General features: G+C 44.9%; 13 protein-coding genes across 13 annotated transcripts; 8 read left to right on the forward strand and 5 right to left on the reverse strand.

The window, feature by feature from the left end:
- Positions 1–39: 39 nt before the first annotated feature.
- V1510DRAFT_407851 (uncharacterized protein) lies at positions 40–2,013 on the reverse strand (the record flags this gene model as incomplete). The annotated part of the gene is made up of 4 exons (XM_066932429.1): positions 40–42; positions 115–1,359; positions 1,398–1,949; positions 1,987–2,013. 4 exons carry the CDS (start codon positions 2,011–2,013, stop codon positions 40–42), a joined length of 1,827 nt encoding a protein of 608 aa, XP_066787701.1.
- A 565-nt stretch (positions 2,014–2,578) lies between these two features.
- V1510DRAFT_368123 (GRASP55/65 PDZ-like domain-containing protein) lies at positions 2,579–3,610 on the forward strand (the record flags this gene model as incomplete). The annotated part of the gene is made up of 1 exon (XM_066931344.1): positions 2,579–3,610. The coding sequence occupies one exon, from the start codon at positions 2,579–2,581 to the stop codon at positions 3,608–3,610; it is 1,032 nt and encodes a 343-aa protein (XP_066787702.1).
- Positions 3,611–3,699: 89 nt separating this feature from the next.
- V1510DRAFT_201214 (RNA cap guanine-N2 methyltransferase-domain-containing protein) lies at positions 3,700–4,972 on the forward strand. Its single transcript, XM_066930460.1, has 7 exons — positions 3,700–3,958; positions 4,021–4,127; positions 4,164–4,288; positions 4,321–4,354; positions 4,397–4,454; positions 4,492–4,648; positions 4,682–4,972. Exons 1-7 carry the CDS (start codon positions 3,789–3,791, stop codon positions 4,733–4,735), a joined length of 705 nt encoding a protein of 234 aa, XP_066787703.1. The 5' UTR covers positions 3,700–3,788; the 3' UTR covers positions 4,736–4,972.
- Positions 4,973–5,144: 172 nt separating this feature from the next.
- V1510DRAFT_381032 (MFS multidrug transporter-like protein) lies at positions 5,145–6,926 on the forward strand. Its single transcript, XM_066931638.1, has one exon. The coding sequence runs from the start codon at positions 5,209–5,211 to the stop codon at positions 6,895–6,897; it is 1,689 nt and encodes a 562-aa protein (XP_066787704.1). The 5' UTR covers positions 5,145–5,208; the 3' UTR covers positions 6,898–6,926.
- An 82-nt stretch (positions 6,927–7,008) lies between these two features.
- On the forward strand, positions 7,009–10,144 carry V1510DRAFT_420283 (P-loop containing nucleoside triphosphate hydrolase protein). The gene is made up of 2 exons (XM_066934429.1): positions 7,009–7,704; positions 7,739–10,144. Exons 1-2 carry the CDS (start codon positions 7,085–7,087, stop codon positions 10,041–10,043), a joined length of 2,925 nt encoding a protein of 974 aa, XP_066787705.1. The 5' UTR covers positions 7,009–7,084; the 3' UTR covers positions 10,044–10,144.
- Positions 10,145–10,195: 51 nt separating this feature from the next.
- V1510DRAFT_426802 (uncharacterized protein) lies at positions 10,196–10,972 on the reverse strand (the record flags this gene model as incomplete). The annotated part of the gene is made up of 1 exon (XM_066935177.1): positions 10,196–10,972. The coding sequence occupies one exon, from the start codon at positions 10,970–10,972 to the stop codon at positions 10,196–10,198; it is 777 nt and encodes a 258-aa protein (XP_066787706.1).
- A 635-nt stretch (positions 10,973–11,607) lies between these two features.
- Positions 11,608–12,519, reverse strand: V1510DRAFT_368169 (uncharacterized protein; the record flags this gene model as incomplete). Its single annotated transcript, XM_066931349.1, has 1 exon — positions 11,608–12,519. The coding sequence occupies one exon, from the start codon at positions 12,517–12,519 to the stop codon at positions 11,608–11,610; it is 912 nt and encodes a 303-aa protein (XP_066787707.1).
- A 289-nt stretch (positions 12,520–12,808) lies between these two features.
- V1510DRAFT_368071 (zf-DNL-domain-containing protein) lies at positions 12,809–13,346 on the forward strand (the record flags this gene model as incomplete). The annotated part of the gene is made up of 2 exons (XM_066931340.1): positions 12,809–13,150; positions 13,185–13,346. 2 exons carry the CDS (start codon positions 12,809–12,811, stop codon positions 13,344–13,346), a joined length of 504 nt encoding a protein of 167 aa, XP_066787708.1.
- A 284-nt stretch (positions 13,347–13,630) lies between these two features.
- Positions 13,631–14,063, forward strand: V1510DRAFT_420294 (uncharacterized protein). The gene has a single exon (XM_066934430.1). The coding sequence runs from the start codon at positions 13,643–13,645 to the stop codon at positions 13,859–13,861; it is 219 nt and encodes a 72-aa protein (XP_066787709.1). The 5' UTR covers positions 13,631–13,642; the 3' UTR covers positions 13,862–14,063.
- Positions 14,064–14,911: 848 nt separating this feature from the next.
- On the reverse strand, positions 14,912–17,455 carry V1510DRAFT_368013 (uncharacterized protein; the record flags this gene model as incomplete). The annotated part of the gene is made up of 2 exons (XM_066931333.1): positions 14,912–16,291; positions 16,373–17,455. The coding sequence occupies 2 exons, from the start codon at positions 17,453–17,455 to the stop codon at positions 14,912–14,914; spliced, it is 2,463 nt and encodes an 820-aa protein (XP_066787710.1).
- A 683-nt stretch (positions 17,456–18,138) lies between these two features.
- V1510DRAFT_368062 (uncharacterized protein) lies at positions 18,139–19,982 on the forward strand (the record flags this gene model as incomplete). The annotated part of the gene is made up of 2 exons (XM_066931337.1): positions 18,139–18,264; positions 18,303–19,982. The coding sequence occupies 2 exons, from the start codon at positions 18,139–18,141 to the stop codon at positions 19,980–19,982; spliced, it is 1,806 nt and encodes a 601-aa protein (XP_066787711.1).
- A 146-nt stretch (positions 19,983–20,128) lies between these two features.
- Positions 20,129–22,466, reverse strand: V1510DRAFT_426805 (eukaryotic membrane protein family-domain-containing protein; the record flags this gene model as incomplete). The annotated part of the gene is made up of 7 exons (XM_066935178.1): positions 20,129–20,212; positions 20,309–20,788; positions 20,819–20,971; positions 20,993–21,648; positions 21,739–21,884; positions 22,416–22,420; positions 22,452–22,466. The coding sequence occupies 7 exons, from the start codon at positions 22,464–22,466 to the stop codon at positions 20,129–20,131; spliced, it is 1,539 nt and encodes a 512-aa protein (XP_066787712.1).
- Positions 22,442–24,432, forward strand: V1510DRAFT_201914 (uncharacterized protein). The gene has a single exon (XM_066930461.1). The coding sequence runs from the start codon at positions 22,920–22,922 to the stop codon at positions 23,955–23,957; it is 1,038 nt and encodes a 345-aa protein (XP_066787713.1). The 5' UTR covers positions 22,442–22,919; the 3' UTR covers positions 23,958–24,432.
- Positions 24,433–24,490: the final 58 nt, after the last annotated feature.

Here is a 24,490-nt window from a genome sequence, read left to right on the forward strand (position 1 = left end):
AAGAGTAAATCTATATTCGATCGCATATTGTATACCATATTACTGTAAAGAAATAAAGTCCTACTTAAAAGGATCAACTGAGATTGATGATAGGACGTCCTTATAAAAGCTTACAGCTTCACCTTCAGTTATTTCAGCACCGTGTTTTTCGCAGTTTGTCACAGCCGAGATCTCAGGTATAATGTAATTCGTGTCGGCGCGATCATCGGTCACTAGGGCGCTTCGCCTGCTAAATGTGAAGCCTTTTCGAGTTTCCGCAATAGATGCAGCAGCCTTAAGTGCACTCTCGGGTGCTTTAGAGGGTCCATCTGAATCAAGGTCACAAGTCGTTGTTGCCTGGGAGCGGAGAATTCCGCTTTCGCGGCTAGAAAGGCTCGCACGTGTCATAATTTGAGTATTGATACTCCTTACAGAGTATGACGCACTTTCAATAGCCGACATACCACGGAGCATATATTTCTGTAGCTTCTTTGCTGCCAATGACGACTTTATGGTGACAGAGCTCTTTTGTGTGGCCTGATCTAGAGTAGCTGTCGTCGCTTTGCCATATCCGATAAATCGGTGCGCCCTTCTCGAGTCCATCGACTTCCTGAAAAAGCTACGTAGTGTGTGCTCATTCGACCCTGAATGTTTCTGTTCATCGAAGGAGGGCGCCATCATGATATTGGCGTGGTGTTCGATGTCATCCGATGTGTTTGCGATCGACAGCTCTTGGGTTTGGTTTTCACGCTTTACTCCTTTGGCCAGCCTTGGGAATGCTAATCCGAGTTTGTCAGAAGCTCGGACATCTAGCTTGCGAAAAAGTAGAGACGCTTTTCCTTTTTTAGATGCAAGCATATTGATTTGACGTAATTTCTCTCGGGTGAAGGAGCCGACGTCCAAGCCCTTGTTGTTCTCTTTAGTGGTATTTTCATTTAATGAACTGGCGTCGAGTTTGTCCAGTCCTTGATTTGCTGGAAATCCCCTCATACTCGATTGGATGCGGGAGGTAATTCTCTGCAGTTTCGTCTTCGTGTTATTTTGTTCCTGGTTTAGCAGATTTGTAGCCACTTTGTGTTGGCTGGACTGAAAGCTGATAGGATGAAGAAGCGAGTTTTGCTTTCGCAATTCTCCGTCTCCTGGTGGTGTCTTTTCAAGCTCTGAAATTTCTGTGTTGTTATTCACCCGTTCAAGAGAAGGATAACTGATCGCTGCGCTTGCGTCTGGCTCATCATTGTCCAGGGGTGGCGGGATAGGAGGGGGGTACTGTGGACAAGGCGGGTGTTCCGAGTCCAAAGTCGCACGCTTAACTCTGTACACAAATGTGCGCAGCGAATCTCTTGCTCCCTTTGCTCTTGTTTGCAGTCCCATACGGGTCATCTCAGCATTAGTATTTGTCCTTTTTTGGCAAAACTAACCTTGCCCTCTGATGTCTTTGTGACAGCCTCGAGAAACACCTCTTCTTGGGGAAGATAAATTTCGGCTGCTTCGTCCTTATGTGTGTCCATTGCATTGACAGCAGATGTTATGGGTTCATCACGAGGTTGGACTCCATGTTCAGACAGCGCTGATTCAGCGATCTCATTTTCAGGCGTGATCTTTGCAGATAGATCCTCGGACAGCTCAGGCTTACACCCAGAATGACAGTCGGGGTCCCTATTTGCATGCTCAGAGAGGTCATCTGATTCTGTGCTTTTGTTGTGTAACGAGTTCTGAGTATCTTTAAAGCTGGGGCATTCGTCCGAAAATGTACCGTTAGAGCCCTCAGGTACGCTGTCTTCGTTCGTCTCTCTCTGTGCTTCACCAGGAGTCAACAGGCCGGCTTCTTGTGATTTTTGGCTGTTGCTGAACTCAGAAGATGTCCGCTCACTGTCAGTGTCTGAAGGAATGATTTCTTCAACTTCCACCGAAATCTGAGGGGACTTTAGGTCGGTGACACTCTCATCTAAAACTGTAACAATGGGTACGAACTAGTGTCAGTCATTAAGAACACAGTCTCACAGATACCTCGTTTCCTTCCAGGGTCTCTGCCATTATTTCAGATATCGCAATGCTAAGCCAGTAAACTAATTACGATGTGATTTCGCCAGGTAGTGCAAAGCTTTAGACAGCGTACCCTTTAAGGAGGGTTTCGTTCTGTTTAGATCTCCTATATTCATGTTTACCACCTTTTCCGTCATGACTTTGGTCCCATTGCAAATATACGACATAATGGTATACATGTGGTCTGGATTCGAATACATATAGATCGAGGCACCCATACAAAAAGTATAGCTGGGACCAGACAAATATAAAATTCTAAGATCAAATCGTTTGTGCAACTCTTGCGCCAAATTCGTCAGGGAATGAACCGACAGCAATAATGTTTTCCGTATTAGCTAGTGACGTCAATAAGTAGTCAGTGCGAGGTCACTGGCTAAAAAATAATCTTATTGCGATGCATCCATCATTCAATAATTGAGAAGTCGCACGGATGGCCCCAAACGCTAACAGGCATACCAATTTAGCCACGGTGCAATATATAGTCGTAAACGAACATATTATTAGGAGTAGGGTTTTGTATGATCCTCAGCGCGATTAAATCATATCGTGTAAGAACATGGGCAACGAGCAATCTTTTCCTTCCTTTTCAGCGGACGCTATTCCTCTGTCATACGGATTTCGTGTTCTGAAAGTGAAAGCAAACACTATAGCTTCGAATGCAGGATTGGAAAGCTATTTCGATTACATATGTGGAATTAACGGACGGCAAATAGAAGACGGTGACGTTGACAATTTCGTCCAAGAAATCCGAAATTGCGCCGGAGCTTCCGTGAAATTCACTGTATTCAGTGCAAAGGGTCAAAAGCTACGTGATATAACACTTCTTTTAGAAGGAGATGGAAGTAATGTAGATATAGGGCTCTCATTACAATGGACACCTCTGTCGTTCTCTGGATTGGTATGGCACGTTCTAAATGTCTATCCTCAGTCGCCTGCATTCGATTCGCATCTTGTGCCTGAATCAGATTACATAGTTGGAATTCAAGGCCACTACTTACCGTCAGAGGGGTCTCTAGGAGAAGTGTTGGAAAAAAATATAAATAGCGAGCTCACACTATATGTATACAACCATGACTTTAACACGGTACGCCTTACTTTAATCAAGCCTGCCAGGGACTGGGGAGACGGAAGAGACCGCGGTGTATTGGGGTGTGGTATTGGTTTTGGATATCTTCACAGACTTCCTGAGTGGGTTGCTAGTGTACCGATGCCAGGGGAGACTATCTTCGCTGCCCAAGATGAAACAGATGCTGTCGATAACGATTCCCAGAAAGATTTACAGACAGCAGCATCTTCTACCGAGGGAGGGATGCTGGTATCCGCCGTTCCCATGACAGAAACCGAAGCTATGTTTAGACAACTGCATGTGGGGGCCAGCGAGATTCGGGAGAATCACCGCACTTCGAAGGCTACGAGTCCAAGAAAGAAGTTTCGACCAGGTGCCGTCTCGAGCATCAACTACGATCAATATTTTGAAGAGGAGCGAAAAAGACCTTCTGAAAACGCGGAAAAGCTCCGAGCGGCCACAGGTGAGGATGTTTCGCCCCCACCCAAAGACTCGGAACTACTCGCAAAAGAGACCAGCTGATCTGCAATTTTATATAGGAACATATATATTCTCATTCACGTAGTTGGCAGGCGTAGTAAAACGTTGTCTGTTGTGATGTTTGTTTCGAGCTTCTAAAATACATTTTAATTAAAGCGTTGAAAACCTTTTGACGTCTGATCGGTCCCAAAACTTTTGTCACCTTGTGGGCAAGCATACAATGACTGAAAGCGCATCGCAGCCCTTGGGGGTCACGTATACCGATCAATCTATTCCTCATTATCTCAACAAATACTGGGCACAAAGGAATTTTCTTTTTTCGAAGTATAACGACGGAATCTGGTTGAACGAAGAGTCTTGGTTCAGCGCGACACCAGAACCGATAGCAAGGTATCAACTTACACAGAACTAGCTTACGTGAAGCTACATGCGTGAAAATGTCTGACTGTCAGATCCATAGCAGAGCACTTTGCAAACGCGTGTAACCCTAGAGTTGTTGTGGATGCGTTTTGTGGTGCCGGAGGAAATACTATTCAGTTCGCCCAATATTGCGACAGGGGTAAGTTCACAGCCGTGGCTGGTCTTACTAACATAGTCATCGCGATAGATGTAAATCCTACTACATTAGCATGTGCGCAACATAATGCTGAAATCTACGGCGTTTCAGACAAAATCGAGTTCATTTTGGGTGATTTCTTTGACTATGTTTCGCACATACAGGTACGAGCCCAAGCATGCAGTTTCTAATACAGGCGGATGCTGTTTTTCTGAGCCCGCCATGGGGTGGTAAGCCTAAACAATCAATCGCAATTTAATACTTATATACAGGACCGAGCTACTTGATGGCTGACATTTATGATCTCGACAATATGGCGCCTTACAACCTGTGAGTTAGGAGAGGACATGGGCAGCGCTGACAAAAGTCCCACACTATTGAAGGCGAGCAGGATAATTAGTCCAAATACAGCACTGTATCTGCCGCGTAACTCAAACCGCGAACAGATCAAGAGCGCAGCGGAATCAACAACCACCAACAGTGACTGTTTAGTCACTTACTTGTTCGCGAAGAGTAAATGTAAAGTAAGTACGATTTACAGCAAAGATCTCACAAAGGCGCTTTGTGCATACTACGGGGATTTGTCTATCTCCGGAAATATTCGGGGTTGAGCAATGCACTTTACGGGGTGGGTTAGGCGAACGTTGAACAGTTTGGTGGTGAGTTTGGTAGTAAATGACTCGGTAAAGACCGGCGTCAATGCGCAGAGTCGAGCTGTAATATTGCTTCGGATTTGCCGACAGAAATCCTGAAATAGGCTAGTGGAGCTGACATGGAACCACTCTGCTTTGTTTTTGAATGAACTACGCTAGGTTAAACCCACAGGCTTGCACATATTTGGAGTAGTTGCAACAAAGCTTAAGTTAACACATGGCATAGCTAGTAGCCGGATTATCCAAATTTGGTGAACTGGCACAGGTACATAATCCACAATAAATCCGTCGATGGTATCTCACGTAGAGATAGCGGAGTGATTGTCCGGAGTGAGCATGAACCTCGATCCTCTCGATTACATGTGTTGCTTATAGGCTGTTGATTTTGCATTGAATAAACCACATTGTGGTAATATTTATAATCGACGAAGATGGGAGCGTCAACAGATGACTGCGCTGGAGGCGCAGATAGAGAGCCTTCGCAGTCTCAGCGGCTAGGCAATCATCATGAAGGTGTATTTGAGCAAGAACCTGAAAAGCTTGTTGCAGTGAGCGACGTTGAAAAGGGACACTCCACATCAGCGAAGGTGGATGCTGAAAATGCATTACAAGATCAAACCAACATACTTCCAAAAGCTCAACTCCTCCTTGTCTTTGCCGCTCTGGCAACTTCCATGCTTCTTTTATTTATTGACCAATCGTCACTGGGAGTTGCGATGCCTACCATCGGCCGAGAACTTCATTGCAGTAACACCATTTCTTGGGCCGCCACGTCGAATCTGATTGCCAACACAACCTTTCAGTCTTTATATGGACGGTTGTCGGATATTTTCGGTAGAAAGGGGGTGTACCTATCGGCGCTGGTGGTCTTTGGCATTGCAACGGTCATGAGTGGCGTGTCGAGAACTGCAACCCAATTGTTTGTCTTTCGAGGCTTTGTCGGAGCTGGAGGTGGCGGTGTTCAATCATTAACCATGATTATAGTATCGGATGTCGTAACACTTCAAGATCGTGGTAAATACCAAGGACTTTTGAGTTTCTTCATCGGCCTTGGGCAAGCGATAGGACCTTTCATGAACGCACTACTAATTGATCATATATCTTGGCGCGTTATTTATTGGATATTGGGCCCTTTGACGATTGCCTGCTTAGTGATTACACATTTTATAGTGCCGTCCAGTCACATTCATGGCAACCTAAAGGAGAAGATTTTAAAAGTCGATTTCATGGGAATCGTACTTTGTTCGGGGGCGATAGTTCTGGTGCTTGTCCCTGTCTCCTCGGGTGGATCAGTTTACAAATGGAACAGTGCAGTGGTGATAAGTCTATTGACTATTGGTGGACTTCTGTTCGCTTCATTCTTGTTAGTAGAAATACGCGTGGCAAAGCTACCAATGATGCCTTTGCGAATATTTAAGGTCTGGCCTGTGGCAGCAATGATGATCCAAAACATACTGATAGGCATGTACTACTATTGCGTTCTGAATTATCAGTCAGCCTATTTTCAGAACGTCCGAGGTTTCTCTCTTTTAAAGTCTGCAGCTTTGCAAGTACCTCTCTCAATCAGCCTTTCGTTGGCGTCAATCTGCTGTGGACAGTTGATGGCTCGCTTTCAAAGAACGGGCTTCATAATTCGGTCTGGCGGATGTCTCCTGGTGGTAGGAACCACCATGCAGTGTATGTTCAACAGATATTCTACCATTGGATACATTGTTGCCGCTCAGATATTTCAAGGTATCGGCGTAGGCGCTACACTTCAACCTGTTCTGGTAGCTATGCAAGCTAATTCCCCGAAGGCAGATCGTGCGGTGATCATTTCGGTTCGAGGATTTGTCCGAGCCTTTGGAGGTGCTGTTGGACTTGCTATCGCCAATGCCATTCTTTCAAACGTGCTGATCAGAAACCTTCCGTCTGGTCTGCCTACTTCTATAGAGAATGCTATAAAAGCATCTGCATTATCACTTCCGGATATCTCGAGTCTCGATGCTGCGCTTCGATCCGAGGTTCTTGACGCATACATGAAAGCTTCGAAGGGAGTTTTCACCTATTTTGTTCCCCTTGCCGGTATTGGCCTTGTGCTCAGCTTTTCATACAGAGATATTGGCCTGACTCGAAAGTGACATTTGTACCAGTAACAACCCTTGGTTGGATATGCACGTAGAATATAATGCAGCTTGGATACGTTGGGAATAATAAAACCTTATTTTACGTTTGCAATGAATTTTTGCTGTACTAGAAATTTTTTTCATAAAAACTCGATCTATATTTTTTGATGCCTCCCAAAGATATTCATTGTCTCTTGCAATAATGTCAGACAGTGAATCTGAGTACGACATATCCTCAGCTCTCGCTGGAGGTTACTCGTCTGATGAAGAAGGTAGCAGTCAGATCACCAGCACAAAAATTGAAAATCATACTACTGATCATGACGAAAATGACGAGAATGACGATGACGAGGCTGAGTTCTTCAACAGCCTCGGACTTTCGCACACCTTGACGAAACCTTCTGCCGCCTTAAGTGGAAATGGATCAAAGAAAACGAAATCCGCTGGAGGGGGCGCCTTTGGAAACCTTGGGCTTACGCAGGCAACACTGAAAGCTGTTTATAAGAAGGGTTTTAAAACCCCGACTCCGATTCAACGGAAGACTATACCTCTCGTTCTTGAGGGTCTAGACGTTGTGGGTATGGCAAGAACGGGATCAGGAAAGACTGCTGCTTTTGTACTGCCCATGATCGAAAAGCTGAAAGTCCATAGCGCTAAGGTTGGAGCAAGAGCTGTCATTATGTCTCCTAGCCGCGAGCTCGCTCTACAGACCTTGAAGGTCGTCAAAGACTTTTCAAGAGGTACCGATTTGAAGAGTGTGCTTCTCGTTGGTGGTGATAGTCTCGAAGATCAATTTGGATCTATGATGGCAAATCCTGACATGTGAGTCAACAGAGTAGGCATCTACTAACAGCAGAATCATTGCTACTCCCGGAAGATTTCTTCATCTCAAAGTAGAAATGGACCTTGACCTCAGTTCTATCGAATACATTGTGTTCGATGAAGCAGACCGGCTATTCGAAATGGGATTTGCTATGCAGCTGAGTTCTATCATGGCCAGCTTGCCAGCAAGTCGTCAGTCGCTACTTTTTTCTGCCACTTTACCTAAATCTCTGGTAGAATTTGCAAAGGCTGGTTTACACGATCCTGTTCTGGTTCGACTCGATTCAGAGACAAAAATTTCCACTAATTTGGAATTGTTCTTCTATTCGGTTAAAACTCAAGAGCTGGATGGGGCATTAACCTGGATTTTGCGACATGTGATTAAAATGCCGACAAAGAGCGAACTCAACATCGATGAGGCTGACGTGCAGCTTGACTTGTCGTCTGACGATGACGATGACGTCGATTCAGAGTATCGTCCTACAGACTCTAAAACGAAGCAGAAGCTCCGACGTAAGGAGGGCCTAAAGAAAAAGCGTTTTATAAATCACGTTCCCAAAGGCAACGAACTACTCTCACCTCACTCAACAATTGTTTTTACGCCGACTCGCCATCACGTTGAGTACGTTGCATTTATGTTACGCTCATTGGGGTACGCAGTTTCCTACATCTATGGCTCTCTGGATCAACGGGCTAGAAAGGAGCAATTAGCACATTTCCGGGCCGGTATGACTACTATCCTTGTTGTGACAGATGTCGCAGCTCGTGGAATTGATATTCCAATTCTTTCGAACGTCGTGAATTACTCATTTCCAGGCAGCCCTAAAATATTCGTTCACCGAGTAGGAAGAACTGCGAGAGCCGGTCGTACAGGAAAGGCTTTTAGTCTTGTCAAAGAAACCGAGCTTCCTTACCTGTTAGACCTTGAGCTCTTTCTCGGCAAGAAAATGATACTCCCGCGATTCGCTTTGCAAAATGTTGAAACCTTTGGCTCAGAAGACCTTGAGACAAGCCACGGAGCGCTGAACTACTCCGAAAACATGTATATCGGAAGCTTGCCTCGAGACGTTTTGGAGAACTCCTGCGAGGAAGTCGCAGCAGTGCTAGACCGTGACCATGAACTGGTATCCATGAGGGCAGTGGCTCAAAAGGGAGAGAAACTTTATCTAAAGAGTAGAGGCGCAGCCTCTAAGGAGAGTGTCCGCAGAGCAAAAGAAGTGCAGATGGCGGGATGGGATGAGCTTGCACCTATGTTTGTTGAAAGCAAGGGTACTTCCCGCGATAGCATGCTCGCGCGTCTTTCCAGATTTAGACCTTCAGAGACTGTGTTTGAGATTGGCCGTCGAGGCGGCCAAAGTACATCTGCAGAAATTATGAAGCGTCGCAGGGAACAAATCGCGCCTATCAAGCAGCATGCCAAGGAAAACCGCGACTACTTGGCAACGAAGGAGCTCACCACTTCATCAAAGAAACGGAAGCTTGCAGATATTGCTTCCGACTCTGAAGGCATTGATGGACCTCAGAACAACGAAGGCAGAGATGCGGTCAATATGGATTCTGCCTCAGAGGATGAAATCTCCTCGACGTTTACGACAGCTGAAGATCGCAGGAAGAGACGAAGCTTGGAAAAAGCTACAAAGTATACTCGCTCGACCTCACAAGACTCGGCTCACTACATATCGCATTATGAAGCAGCAGCCGCAGCTGAAGACCGCGGATACAGCATGAACTCATTTGCAGATGCGGCTCGAGGAGCTACTTTCGATCTCGTTAACGACGACACAGGTGACCAACGAGGAAGTGGGATGAAATGGGACAAGAGGAAGGGCAAATACATATACGAGCACTCTAATGGAGTGGTCGACTTTTCGAGCTCAATTGCAGATAGTGCCAACAGCTCTTTGAAAGCCAACAGCAAGGGTGGAAAGCAGAAGAAAAAGGGTGCGATGATCAGAGGAGAAAACGGCATAAAAATCCCAGCTACATTCAAATCCGGAAGATTCGATAGTTGGAAGTCTGCTAACAAGACACGAGGTATACGCGTGGGTGAAATGGAAAAAGATACCGCCAGTTTTGGGACCGCGTCGTCAAATACTAGATACAAACACAAGAGCGTTCAGGCACCTAAAGTCGCGGATAAATTACGTGATGACTACAAGAGCCGACAGAAGCGCGTAAGAAGTGCAGTTGACAGTGGCTTGCACGTGAAGGGTTATGGAGCAAGCCGAAAAGGTGGTGTGCGGGGTGAACTGCGTAATTCTGAACAGATGCAGAAGAATCGTACCGTTAAGCAACAACGCCGTGAGAAGAACGCACGTCCTAGTCGCAAGAAACGCTGATTCAACGTGGATTTATCCTCGTGACTGTGCACAGATGGTATCTAAAAATTGTATATTAAAGATATTGGTTCATGAATATGTCCTCTAAAAGACCGATCTAGTGAACAAGGTTGTCCCGTAGGAAGTTGTCCTCTCCATCTTGCGAAGATATGCTATTTGGTTTCTCTACCGAGACGTTCCTTGTCATCATCGAGTAGAGCATATGCGGGACGGAAGTCACCCTTTTCCTGCAAAGCTGGATTCGGATATGTGTCTTTAGTGCCTCCTAATGACGTGTACCCAAGGTCGTAGAGTGGACAGTATTTAACGTCGATCGCTCGCAAAAACACCCAAATTTCTTGATAGTGCCATTCAAGGACAGGATGGATGCGCATAAACCGCGGCCAGTCTTGATCTGTTGGGTCAAAATACTTCAGCTCGGCACCGTTTGGATCAGTACGCCTAGTACCAACAAAAATTGACTGTACATGGGGCTTTAGATCCAAGTATGACTGCAACGCCGACTTCATTGACGCTGAGATACTGACGAGGTCGAGAGAGTATGTTTTGATGCACTCATCAACGAAATCGTCCACCTCAGGGAATGTATTCCTTGTCTTAATATATAGGGTCTGCAAATGTTCCTTGTCATATAGTGTATGCTTGATACGATGATGGTTGTGCATTGAGGCAAGCAGCAGGACTAGTAGTACTAGACAATCTTTGCCGCCATTAAATGATAAAGCCAGCTCCTCGAAGCTATATGACTCTAGGCCTTCGCTTATAATTTTGAGAGACTGATTCACCTTGGCCCGAGTTGCTTCAAGAATTTCAGTTGTAGCTTCACCAGTGTACGGTTTATGTAAGAAGCTTTCCACCTTTGCTGCCATTTCTTGACACGCATTTGTCAGTACCTTGCGTGATGTTACTGTCTCGACGACGGGAGACATTTCGCGATCGACGACAGGTTCAAAGACTGAGGTTGTTGATTCAAGGGCATCCCGAGAACTGCGAAGCTCGTGAGATACCATTGTGACCGCTGGGCAATGCTCACGTCTACAGAACTGTTCAGCAAGTTTGTTCGGGGTATATGCTTAGCTATTGCTCCAGTTCAAAGGGATCGTTGTCGGTAGGTGCAGCAAGGAAGAGTGTGTGAGTAACGACAATTTGACGATTTACGCTCTCTATCCATATTAATAAAGCCTAGGTCGTTCTACCGTTGCCTATTAGCACGTTTTGGGTGTTTCTGTTTTAACTATTTCAGTGGGGCAGGCAAGCCATAAATTGTCACGTCTGAAGATAAAGCTACTTCTTGCTTCTGACGCAACTACAAGTCGTCTTATGCAATATCAATGATATGAAATCGATCAGATAAGTTTTTGATTGGGTTGATCGTAGCCTACGTCCATGTTCCTCCGCTACTACAACGGCCATATATACTTTCTTACACCACCAATCTGATGAAGTTTGTCAAACTGGCCCCAAACATACTGAAGTCATGAACGTAAGGACAATGGATCTAATGCTGGGTGATTATTACCAAAAAATGTCTTGAACATGACACCTTTTCAAATTCTGGGCTAACTTAGTACACAAACCCGTCATTTCCTTCAAACTCATTGATTATGCTTCTCAGCTCGGCTATAACCCGCTTTAAAGACCACTTCGGCGCATCTGTGTATGTATAGCCGTGTTTTGACGAATAGGGAAACGCTTTGATCTCAGAGAATGGCATGTGTCCGTCCAGCCTTTCAAGCCGCACGTAGTCGTAAATTATGTTCCTCTTGGGAGTATGACCATGCTCCCGAACTTCCAACAAAATCGTTTGCCATTCTTCACTTGTTTTATGTTTAATAGGAACCTCAAAATCACACATTTGAACTTCGCCAAATTCACTGACGCCGTATTCTTGCGAATATATGGCATTCGAGGTGGGAATCATTGTGCTTGCCAATTTAGTTCTGGAGGGTCTACCCTTTTGGTCACAGTCATCTTCATCCGCAAGCAACACATTATACTCGATGGTGGACGAGAAGCTATCTTTACCTAAAATTCCACCCCATACCAGCCGATACTTACCGGGCGCTACCTTCACGCTCCTAAAGATATGAAGCCACCACACGATTCCTCTCAACACCAACGCTTTACCAGTTTCTGTTTCTGGAAATTCTTCCAAATGCCAGTGATGTGGGTTTCTCCATATGACCCCCCAATTATCAATATCCGAGCAGTAGAATTTCCATTGCTGTGCCATGGCGATATAAATCTCACGCCATGTTACCTCTTCGTTTTTCTCTCGGAGCTTCCGTCCTAGCTCGTAGCCTTGCTGAAAGTACTCCCATATGATCTTAGCTTGCCATATTTCGTTTTCAGAAAGGATAGATCGCATGTCTTTACACGATAGCTCCAAAGAATGGATGTCACGTACGGTTAAATACTGGCACACTTCCGTGATAATCTCAACTGGCAACTGCTGTAACGTTGGCGATGACTCCATCGCCCAAATATTCGGCTTTCCCTTGGGTGTATCGCTGTATTATATACTACTGCCCTATAGATGAAAGAGCAAGCTACCCAGAAATGAATGATAACAACGAAATGTACTTTTCCTGGTCTGTTCGTCAAGCCGTATTACCTCATACTTCTACTGGTTTTGACCGCTGGCGTGACGGGCACCGCCGTTTATTTGACGTGTGATGCAGCCCGCGGACGTGCAGATCAGGGTAAGGGCATATATATAAATCTTTAACCGTAGAGCTGCTTCCTTCGCAAATATTGTGAACAACATGCGTGCCTTTTTGCGTGCAGCCAAAGGCTTCAACGGTCGAAATATAAACCAGTCCCCAATATCTAGAATTACTCCGACGTGGACCAGTAATTTACATCTATCGAATAGCAATGTGCTCTACAGAAGTATTTGCGGAACAGCAAGACACTTGGACATTTCGAAAGAATCCGGCAAGAAGCACATAAAAATTGACAAGCCTACATATAGCATCACATTTACATGCAAACAGTGCATGCACAGATCCTCGCACTTCATGTCCCACCAGGCGTACCACAACGGTACTGTATTGATTCAATGCCCGTCATGCAAGAACCGACATTTGATTGCAGATCATCTTAAGGTGAGTACTGGTTGTATCAGAGCTGACTTGTAAGATATTTTCAGATGAGAAAATTACACTGGAGGATATTTTAGCAAAACTCGGAGAAGAGGTAGTGAAGGGACGGATCGACGAGGAGCAACTTTTCCAATTCGAACCCTCTGAGGATAGCCCTGAAGAAGAGCACTGCGATAAGCGTCCTCCACTCTTGAAATAGACTGGAAGTGGTCATAGAATGTACATAGTAATCGATTTGTCAGACTTTTTGGTGGCTCGTTGCCATGCAAAGCATTTTGTTGAGAGTAGTGACGAGCGCAATGTCGGGAACCTCTTAGCATTTTCAATTACTTTTAATTCAAAAACTCCCATCCTGAATTTACGACTACAATGTACGTCAGATATTTAGCATACACAGCGCGCATTTATGGACGTGGTACACCCGTACTTGCGTACAGGCATAAAATTCCGACGACGCGATTTGTACAGAGCAGAAGGTCTGTTGCTAGATGGTTCATGGCTGGATATCATTCAGAGCGACAGCTGAAGGCAAAAATTGAACTACAATGTCCGACATGTAACTCAACATCTGAACATACTGCATCGTCTCTTGCGGTTACTCGTGGAACTGTACTTGTTCAGTGCCCGTCATGCGCCCAAAACCATCTCATTGCTGACCATTTAAGTGTGAGTTTGAATCGCTGTCTTTTAGATTCCGATTACACTAACTTATAAAGCTCTTCCCCAGTGATGATAATGATAGAATTACCACGATAGCCAATATCACAACGGCTATACAGAAAGGATTGAGGCCCCAAAGATGCGGAGGGGTTTTAGAATTGACAGAAGATACGCTTTTGAAAGATGACCATACCTTGTTGAATTTTTTCGCTGACTACGGCAAGCAAGAAGCGCTCTATCATGACCTTGTCAGTACCCATGGATTATCTAGCTCTATAGTGACAAATGGCGTCAAATCATTTGAAGAATTTTGCGAGAAAAACCCTGCATTAGGCAAAGACAAGCTGGCATGGGTTACATTTTTCAATTCACTACCTGAGTTGGCCAACTCTGAAGAGTCGCCTTTCTCGGAGCTGTGGTCTGACGAGTTCAACTCCGACTTCGCACCACACATTTACGATGATATATTTGAGACAGAAGAGCCGAATAAGGGATCCTTTGAAATAACTGATGTCGCCAGTATCAATGAGATTGAAGAAGCTTCAAAAGTTGATTCAGAGTTCTATAAACAAATAGAGTCAGGAATGCAGCGACTTTTCGAAAATGAAAACACCAAGCTAGAAACATCAAAATCGCACACTCTGGAGCGTGCGTCACCACTTATATCCAATCACGACCTGGATCCGAACGAAACATCATCAATTGGTGACCCAAACGATCTTATGCCCGATATGGAAGACATAGACCTCGAGGAGTTTGCAAAGTATTTTACGCCTAGTTCATGGGATACAGACGCCAAAGATTCGTCCGTAACGTACGACGAGATCAACAGTCCCGATGAAAAATCCAGCATCGATTCAGATCCCAAACAGATTGACGATATCTTGCAAATGTTATCAGGATTGTCTAGTGCTCGAAAGCAGAGATGATGTTTCAGGCTATCGGCTGAATACCAAGTGTACAATGAATGCAATTGCTATCGATGTTAGACTTGCTAACTGTCCACGCGGTGAAACTTTTTGAAAAACAAAACGTCACAAACGCCACTATGCTGGCGAGAATGCTCGCAACGCATTCTGTAGGAGTATCGGAAAATCCGTATAGTTAACGAGATCGAGAACTCAACTCTCGGAATGCGATACTCCAAATTTCCCGAGCTTTCACTAAGTTCAAAACTCGAACCCGCTCATTGTCAAGATGACCACTATCGCTAGCCTGACCACAAGGCACCTGTGCAGCCGGCGCACCCACTATTTTTTCCAGGATACGAACACCAGGAATGGTGCCACCTTCCCTAATGAACAAAGGCGGCTCCTTCATGTTCCAGGTTTTCTGGATGGCGCCGGAGAGTAGCTGAAAACAGTGATTTGTGTAATCACCGAGCCACGGATCTGCTGCATGTACTATCTTAACAGAAAGATGATGTTGTGACTTTATCTTCGCAAACTGCTCGGACAAGTATTTTCTTAAGGTTTCAGCAATTTCAGTAGCAGATTGATCGGGAACTATTCGAAGAGACATAGTAGCTGTCACCAGTCTCGGAATTATAGTCTGTGAAGCTGCCTGAGAAGAGGTGGAGACATTAATCGAATGTATCGTCAAAGACGGATTTCTCCATTTGGCAATCAATGACTCGCGCTTCAGAGGCTTATCGACTCTCAAGCATATTTCGTCGTAGAGTTTTGACTCTTGCTCAGAAAGCTCTTGGACGGTATCGTAAAACCCAGGCAGTAGTACACGGCCGTCATCTCCCGTTAGGCGAGAAAGCAACTTTGTCATATCCATGAGAGGTTCTCCACCAACCCCTCCGTCCACGCCAGAGTGGAGATCAGGACTGTCACTCACAATCTGTACTGTAGCTCTCACAACGCCCCGTAAGCCATAATTGAGACAGGGAATGGCGTCGTTTAACCAGTAAGAGTTAGACAATAGGATCCAGTCAACGTCTGTGAACAGGTGCTTGTTTTCGCGTATGGCATCCTCAAATCCTGCCCCTCCTTGCTCTTCCTCTCCCTCCAATAAGAAAATTATATCGTTGGATAACCTTTCTTCTTGAAACAGCTTACCAGCTGCAAACAGAGAAGCAAGAATCGGACCCTTATTGTCTGAAACTCCTCTTCCATATACATACCCGTCATGACTGCTCATTTTAAAGGGATCCGAGTTCCATTTGTAGGAATCCGCTGAAACTACATCATAATGTCCATAATACAATATCACTGCAGTATCGTGTCTTGTCTGGAAGTTTGCATTGAATCTGGCGTAAACAATCGGATTGTGGCTATTTGACGTTGGAATTAAATGCGAACTGGCCCCAAACTTCGTAAACAGGTTTTTCAGAAAGGTAGCGCAACGTCGGCTCTCGCCCAAACTGCTAACATCCGAAGATATCGTTCGAAATGCCACCAAATCGTATAGTGTCTCAAGCATTTGTCTATCATCGACTTCAAAGCAGCCACCAGCTGCCACAGCAGCTGCTTGTCGCTGGTCAGTGGACTTTCCGGCTGTATCAACCGGTCTGATACTGCTGCCGATAGGACCTCTGCCATTTTTATGTTCATGTACGTCCGGTGGAAACACCAACTCTGATATGTTCCAAACCCCGATCGATTGATCGCTAGCTCCAGTTATCAGTTCTTTAGTGCGCGTCTGCTTTGTGATCACGGCGGAGAGAATCAGACCGTCATGTGCATGCCAAGTCTTGGGATCAGTCAGCTCACGAGTCCATGTTTTTATATTCCCGCCTGCGCAACCAGTGAAAATGGCTTTTTCGAAAGCTGAGATGGATAGTACATCTCCACTGTGGCAAGACACGGTTTTGATCATCTGTAAAGTGTCTAGATCCCAAATACTGACGTCGCCACCCGTCTGACCGACGTAAAGAAACGTATCACAGATAGTCATACACAATACACTATGACCGTTTTCTAGTGAATGGATTTTTGTTAAAGTAGATGTCGAAGATGGGCTCGTTCGCATAGACCACAGATTCACCATCCCATCGCCACTGCCAGTAAAGAGATATTCGTCTCCATTAGAAGTAACCAATGTCTGCATACAATAAATGTACCCATTATGTGCATATTGTATAACATTTCTGGAGGGGATTTCGATAAGAGAATTTGGTATGCGGACCTCAGCAACCGGTGAGAGTTGGCGCAGACTAGTTTTTCCACCTGGCCCCTTCGAATCAAAGAATTTACTGAAACGATTCGAGGGAAGGCCAGAGCGATCATGAGACGCATGATTGTCTATAGTTGGAAGATTGCACCAGTGAATGGACGCATTCTGCGTTCCAAAGAAGACGGTTTCGAGTGAGGTCGAGTATGAAATAGTGAATATGTCTCCAACATCGAAGAGCGAGTAAATGGTGTAAAGTTCTTCTAAACTATCAGTATCCCATATTTTGACAAGAGAGTCTGTTGCAGCAGAGAATAGAAGAGATTTATCTGGGGCAGTAGCAAGGCACAGAACGCTACCACCATGGCCCTTCAAGGATGCGACTCGTTGGTAGGTTGTTAGGTCGTATACGAGAATCTCGTTTCCTTGTGTGCCAGCAAAGAGTAGAGTGTCTATCACCGATAAAGATAGAATTGAATCTGAGTGTGTGAATTTATGTATCTCTGGTGCTTGAATCACAGACTCCATGGCGACTGCAGAAAGTGCAATCAGATCCTTCGGCCCGTTCCTTGTAAGGCCATATATTATACAATTGAACAGGAAACTGTTAATACCGGCGGACCAACCACTTCGTTAAATGAAAGCGCTTTCTATCGTACTGGTTTTTAATAATTATATAATTTTGATCCTTAGATATTTTATTAACAGGTTTATTGTAGCTTTTGCAATTGGATTTAAATGTTGCGCAATACTCAGGTCAAAATATTGATACAATCAATTCACTAGCACAAAGCTAAAAAAATTGGACTGTGACTACCGTTCCATACCCTCGGTTGACGCGGCGCACGCACAGCCGTTACGATCAAACCCCGGGATGGTAATGTACAGGCCCGGCGATTGATTTTTTTTCATACGACATTGTTTTTGGCCAGTAAATGGATCATGATATATTCGGCCCGATTAGTAATATATTACGAATCAAGTGTCGTTCGCGCCTCATTGTGGCTGCATATATGTGGCGCAATCTAACGAAAAATTTTTGAAAAAAATTTAAATTGGTCGTCTTTATGCACATTACAAGAGTCACAATTTTCTTCTGCCTCCGCTAATTGCTTTGGAGAACGACAATAGTTCTGAGATCACTATTTTTAAAGGAGATAATAAATCTATCACAGTGAGTGATTGTTCCGGTACAAGATCTAAGATAAAAGATGTCGGGAGTTCAAGAAGCTGCTGAGCAACTTGCTAAGACATACCTGGATCCTGCTACTGGAGAGCAGGTCTCCAAGTCTGAGCTCAAGCGGCGCGAGAAGCTTCGCGCTGTGGAGGCGAAGAAGGTATGCTTGCTTAATCGAACACGATTGCTAACGAGCAGGCTGAAAAGGCCGCTTCTGCCCCGACTACTGTGAAAACCTCCAAGAAGGAGGCTGAAGAAGAGCTTACACCTAATCAGTACTTTGAGCTGAGATCTCGTCAAATTGATGCTTTGCGCAAGTCCAAGCTGCCAGATCCTTATCCTCACAAATTCAACGTTACGATCTCGATTGACGAGTTCGTTGCCAAGTACTCTAACCTTAAGCGCGGCGAGATTCTTGAGAATGAAACAGTTCAGCTTGCTGGTAGAATTCACACCAAAAGAGAGAGTGGCTCTAAGCTAAAATTCTATGTTCTTCATGGTGATGGGGCTCAGGTGCAAGTGATGGCACAGGCTCAAGACTTCTTGGCTGGAACTGGCGAGGATGATTCTACTGGGTACGCCAAGCAGCACGAATATCTGCGCCGCGGAGATATTATTGGGGTGATTGGCTACCCTGGACGCACACAACCGAAAAAGGGAGGCGAAGGAGAGATTTCAGTTTTCGCTCGTCAGGTTGTTCTGTTGTCACCTTCGCTCCACATGCTTCCGACCGACCGCTATGGATTCAAGGACACCGAGACACGCTACAGACAGAGGTATCTTGACCTTATCATGAACAAAGCCACGCGTGAGAAGTTCATCGTTCGCTCAAAGATCGTGACGTATCTCAGAAGATTTTTCGATTCTAGAAAGTTTATCGAAGTTGAAACGCCGATGATGAACATGGTGGCCGGCGGTGCGACTGCCAAACCATTTATTACTCATCATAATGATTTGAACCTGGACTTGTACATGCGTGTTGCCCCCGAGCTTTTTTTGAAAATGTTGGTCGTGGGTGGGATGGATCGCGTGTACGAGATTGGACGCAACTTCCGTAATGAAGGTATCGATCTGACCCATAACCCAGAGTTCACGTCTTGCGAATTTTACCAGGCATATGCCGACGTCTATGATCTCATGGAGATCACGGAAGAACTTTTTTCTGAAATGGTGAGAGAGATCACTGGGTCTTACAAGATCTCATATCAGCCGAGTGGGCCGGATGGCGACACACTTGAGCTGGATTTCAGTCGCCCTTGGAAGCGTCTCGACATGATCGGAACTCTCGAGGAGCGCCTGAACGTGAAGTTCCCTCCCGGTGATCAGCTTCACACCACCGAGACCAATCAGTTTTTGCAGGATGTTCTAGCCAAGAATGGCATTACTTGCACTCCGCCTTTGACCAATGCTCGTATGCTTGACAAGCTGGTCGGAGAATATCTTGAGGACACTTGCATCAACCCCACCTTCATTACCGGACACCCTCAGATGATGTCACCATTGGCCAAATATCACCGCTCAGTCCCGGGTATCTGTGAACGGTTCGAAGTTTTTGTTGCGAGAAAGGAGATTGCAAACGCTTATACGGAACTCAATGATCCTTTTGACCAGCGCGCGCGATTTGAGGAGCAGGCACGTCAAAAGGCGCAGGGAGATGATGAAGCTCTTGGCATCGATGAGACATTCTGTACTGCGCTAGAGTATGGCCTTCCCCCGACTGGCGGCTGGGGCTGCGGCATCGATCGTCTGACGATGTTCTTAACAAATTCATACACAATCAAGGAAGTGCTACTGTTCCCTGCTATGAAGCCGGAGCAGCGACAGGAGAAGAGCGGATACGAGCTTGAGAGTGAATGCAAGCCTAACACGGCTGCTTGAAAAAAATTGTATTATAGACGTAGCCAGTATACGTTATAGGGTATATAATCTTAACATGACGGTATTGTCATCGTTTGAAATCAAAAACTATGCTCGAGCTTAAAGTGGCGACACTCGCAGCGTCAATGCGTGTCCATGTATGATGACTACCATATTCTTTTGGCGACCATCTGAAACCGATCCACGCTCATCAAATCAACTCTTTTCCTCTCCTTCACTTCCTTGAGTTCCTTCGCCGTATCTTTCACAACTGAACTGCGAGAATCGTGTTTTTGGTGATTATCTCGTTCGACAGTATCTAGACAGTCTTTTTCACGCTTGTCGACCAGCGATTCATCGTGATCATTGTCATCGAGTGGCCGATTGATTTCAGCTCTAAGGCTGTCGTCTATGTCAATGAGACCCCAGACGCCTCCTTTCCTTCTCCCGCGTACGACCTCGTCCTTAAATTCTTCTCCGGTAGTAGTAGTTACTGTGATTCGCGATGCACTATACCTGAACAAGAGAACTGCAAGCGACATGCGCAACAAAATAAGTAAGCAAAACACACATGCAACTAGAAGTCCATAGAAGCACGCCTTTTCCAGAGACATGGTAGATGAGGGGAAGTAATACTCGTGGCTGTAGGAATCGGACTCATTTGTCTCAGTCGTAATGAACTGGTGGTAAATTGACAATAAAAACCCCACAGATTTTGCCGAGGGCGATGGGGAGTGAACTGAGGATGAAAATCTGGTAGGAGTTGAATTTCCGAGTGAATGCGTGCTGAAAAAGCTCTCGGACGAGGCAAATATCAGACTGAATGTCTGATGCATGCTTTTAATGAAAACACATACCAAAGGAAACAACGGCACTCCAATCCTGCGTGTAAGATTCTCCTGCTGTCTCCCGCCCGAAAATGAATGTTTAAGATAATCACGACAGAAAACATCTAGAAATCTAGAATACACCTTCGGCTTGAGCTTATTGAATTTGGCGATGTACGAGTGCTTGAGCCAATCGACACATACTTCGCTGCCCAACACAACAAAAGCCGGCCCACAGAGAGCACCAATAAATCTATTCCAACCTTTCCAGCTTGATGGAAGAATACCTGATGAATTAGACGTCGCAAGCTCGACGATATTCCGACCGCCGATGAGAATAAGCATGATCCACAATTGGAATCGCTCGGAGACATCCGCACAGGTCATCTGAAATAAGTTTTCACGTTCAAAACGCTTGAAAACAGTCGACTTTATCTCTCCAAACTGATTCGAGAGTAAAAGAGTCAAGAGCGCATTGCTATATGAGTTGACCGCGACGTTAAGAGTGATCATTTGGCAAAACAATGCGCACGCGTGCACAGTATTATAAACCACTGAGAAAAATAGAAAGAGAGCAAACTGAAGCCGCCGTCGCGACGACGGTTTATTATTCGGTTCAGAGAGAGTGGATGGCGAAAACAGAATATCAAGAATATCCTGCCCCAGACTCGAGCACAGTTTGTCGCCAATCTCTAAGACATTAAACATGACATATAGTTTAACAGCGCTCTGCCCTCTGATATTATGATAGATTCTGCTTGCATCTAAGCCCGAAAGGAATATGACCGTGAGACTTATGATAATGGCCTTCGCAATATCGGCTTTCTGGCCTTCATCCCAGAAAATTGTATCGGTCTTCCCTTTCCACCGAAGTTTCACGGCTTTAGTGAGTGTATAGACCACCCTTAGTGGTAGTATAGTGAAAGTGTAAAGAAATGCATCGAGACAACTTAGGAACCCAAATAAAAGCGCCTTTTCTAAAGAGTGTGGTATCAGGAGGAAACTTGTGATCTTGTCTAGATCGCTGCTGTCAGGTGGGATTATGCGAGCAGTTGATTGAATCTCCAGCGAGAGGTATTGCCAGAGATTGAATGAGCTACTTGCAGAAGAAACTGAAGCCACGACATGCGAATGAGAACGGTTTCGCCGCCGTTCAGTTTTGTCTATGTCCACCATCTCTTTGGTGCAACTTACAGACCAGAGCTGAGCTATAAACCTGTCCACGACACTTATCCGCTTTGAAAATGCTGTTCCAATGTCAAACACTATACCTCCATTGCTGATCTAGTGTAGGCAATGTTGAACGATCAGACAACTCGACTTCATGAGTTTGGATTATGTGGAATTTGACTGGTCGCATTGTCACGTGATCGGTAGTGATCATGTGATACTCGGTCACGTTATTAGCCGTTTATTTTATCCAGAGCACATTCTGTTCAGGACTGTTACTAACCAGCCGTGAATTTGCAACTCCACCGTACACTGTACAGTGTGTACAGTGGAGTGACCGATGAGCACAAGTAAGACCACATCCAAATATTCGTCAACGGCAAATCCAGACTCTCGGCATTGAACCAACTCGGAAATAACGGCTCTACAAAACGTGGCGTGATATTTCAGATGTTACCCTACCTGAAATACAGTAGCGTGATTCCTCACTTACCTCCTTATATGTCATGATTTTTGCTATGATCTGATAAGAAGTTCAAGTTTTCCCGTTTAAATAACAATATATATCCCTGCGAGCGTCGATGTTAAACACCGCTTGACAGTATAATTAATTGCAAGTTTTCACTTTCCTATTTTCTCATGCTATGACAGTGGGTACCACTTTACCGAAGAAATAAAGGGTCCTCACTAAATACCTTACGGTGGTCAACATAGCGTGTCTATATTGCGGATTATCCCGTTATACAACCATTGACGACTACTGTTATCAGCTTCACAATTTGACTTGAATTTTGTTGCCGGGCAGAAAAGGTAGGTAAGCACAACGAGCACTGAAACACGCAATCAGTTATCGTAAGATTGAAGGTTATATTTCACCGAGCTTTTCTGATGTGCCCTGGTGTCCATTGAACCAAGGAAGACCGAACATAGCTGACATACAGTCCAATTTTGACAATTTACAATGGATTTAGTACTCGAGACCTGCGATGCGTTTTTGTTTGATCCAATCTATGCGAAGCTGTTTCCTCTTCCGGGAGCAGGTGCCGTTATTGGTACTGAGGTTACCTCAATTGCGAAGAATATCTCAATGACTTTTACGCCAGAAAATCCGTATGAGTACACCTTTTTTCCTGCACCAACAACGGCGTATTTGACAACCATTACCAGAGATAATATATTTCGCCAATTCGTGTCTCTGTTTCTGGTTACTTACATATTTGGAGTAATGCTCTATTTTCTGTTTGCGTCACTATCTTATGTCTTCGTTTTCGATAAACGAACGTTTGATCATCCCCGTTACCTAAAGAATCAGATGAGACTGGAAATCAGTATGGCAATGTATGCTCTACCTTGGATGGCTTTGTTCACAACTCCGTGGTTTGTCTTCGAAGTTCGCGGATATTCGAAGCTGTATTGGGACACACAAGATTATAGCAAATTTTATCTTATTGCCCAGATTCCTTTTTTTATTGCTTTTACGGACGCTCTCATTTACTACATCCACCGCTACCTCCACCATCCGCGTTTTTACAAGTCTCTCCACAAGCCTCATCACAAGTGGATCATGCCGACTCCCTTCGCGTCTCACGCTTTTCACCCGTTTGACGGTTATCTGCAAAGTCTGCCGTATCACTTTTTCCCGTTTTTATTTCCACTCCACAAATTTAATTATCTCCTCCTGTTCACATTTGTTAATATTTGGACCGTCATGATCCATGATGGCGAGTATCTTGCAAACGACCCGGTCATCAATGGATCGGCTTGTCACTCAATCCATCACCTATACTTCAACTATAATTACGGGCAATTTACCACTCTCTGGGACAGAGTAGGAGGTTCCTACCGCCAGCCGGAGGAAGAGTTTTTTGACAAAAATCTAAAAATGGACAAGAATACTTGGAAGAAGACTGCGGAGAAGAGTGACATGATTATGAAGGAGGTCGAGCACGACGACGACCGTGTGTACAGCTCGGATGCGCAGGAAAAGAAATCGAAATAAGCATTGCTCTTGTCACCTCTCAAGGAAGTCTCAGATTTATGAGTGTTTTGGACTGTTCACACTGTCTTGTTGGGTTTGTTCGTGCTGGTCAATATACAAGAGCCGTGACAAGTAGTAGCACAGCTCATGATTTGATTGATGATTTGATAACTGTTTGTCCCGAATTTAATGGTGGAACTGTAATGAACAATGTAGGCGATATCACTCCTTTCCCCTTTCCTTTTTTCTGTAGGCGTCTTCTCTCACATTTGTACCTACTAGTCAAATGAGTAGCCAGTTGTATCGAGATATTGTGAGTGGGGTCGTATTGGTCGCGGATTCGTTACTTAGTTATAATATTACAAAATTGACTTCGATAAACTCCTAAACTCCAAAGATCCTGGATCACTAGGTCGCCGTCTCGAGGCTATTGTAACACTCGCTGGACGCCGAAATGTAACCCTAAGGAGAGGACTGTAATAATCACAGTGTTCAAGGTCAACAAGTGAGTACCTCAATAGCCTGGCTCTACTACTGTTCAAGCAAACTTTCAG

The sequence above is a fragment of the Dipodascopsis tothii genome (assembly GCF_038497935.1).
Source record: "Dipodascopsis tothii strain CBS 759.85 unplaced genomic scaffold V1510scaffold_25, whole genome shotgun sequence".
Taxonomy (NCBI): Eukaryota; Fungi; Ascomycota; class Lipomycetes; order Lipomycetales; family Lipomycetaceae; genus Neoaidaea; species Neoaidaea tothii.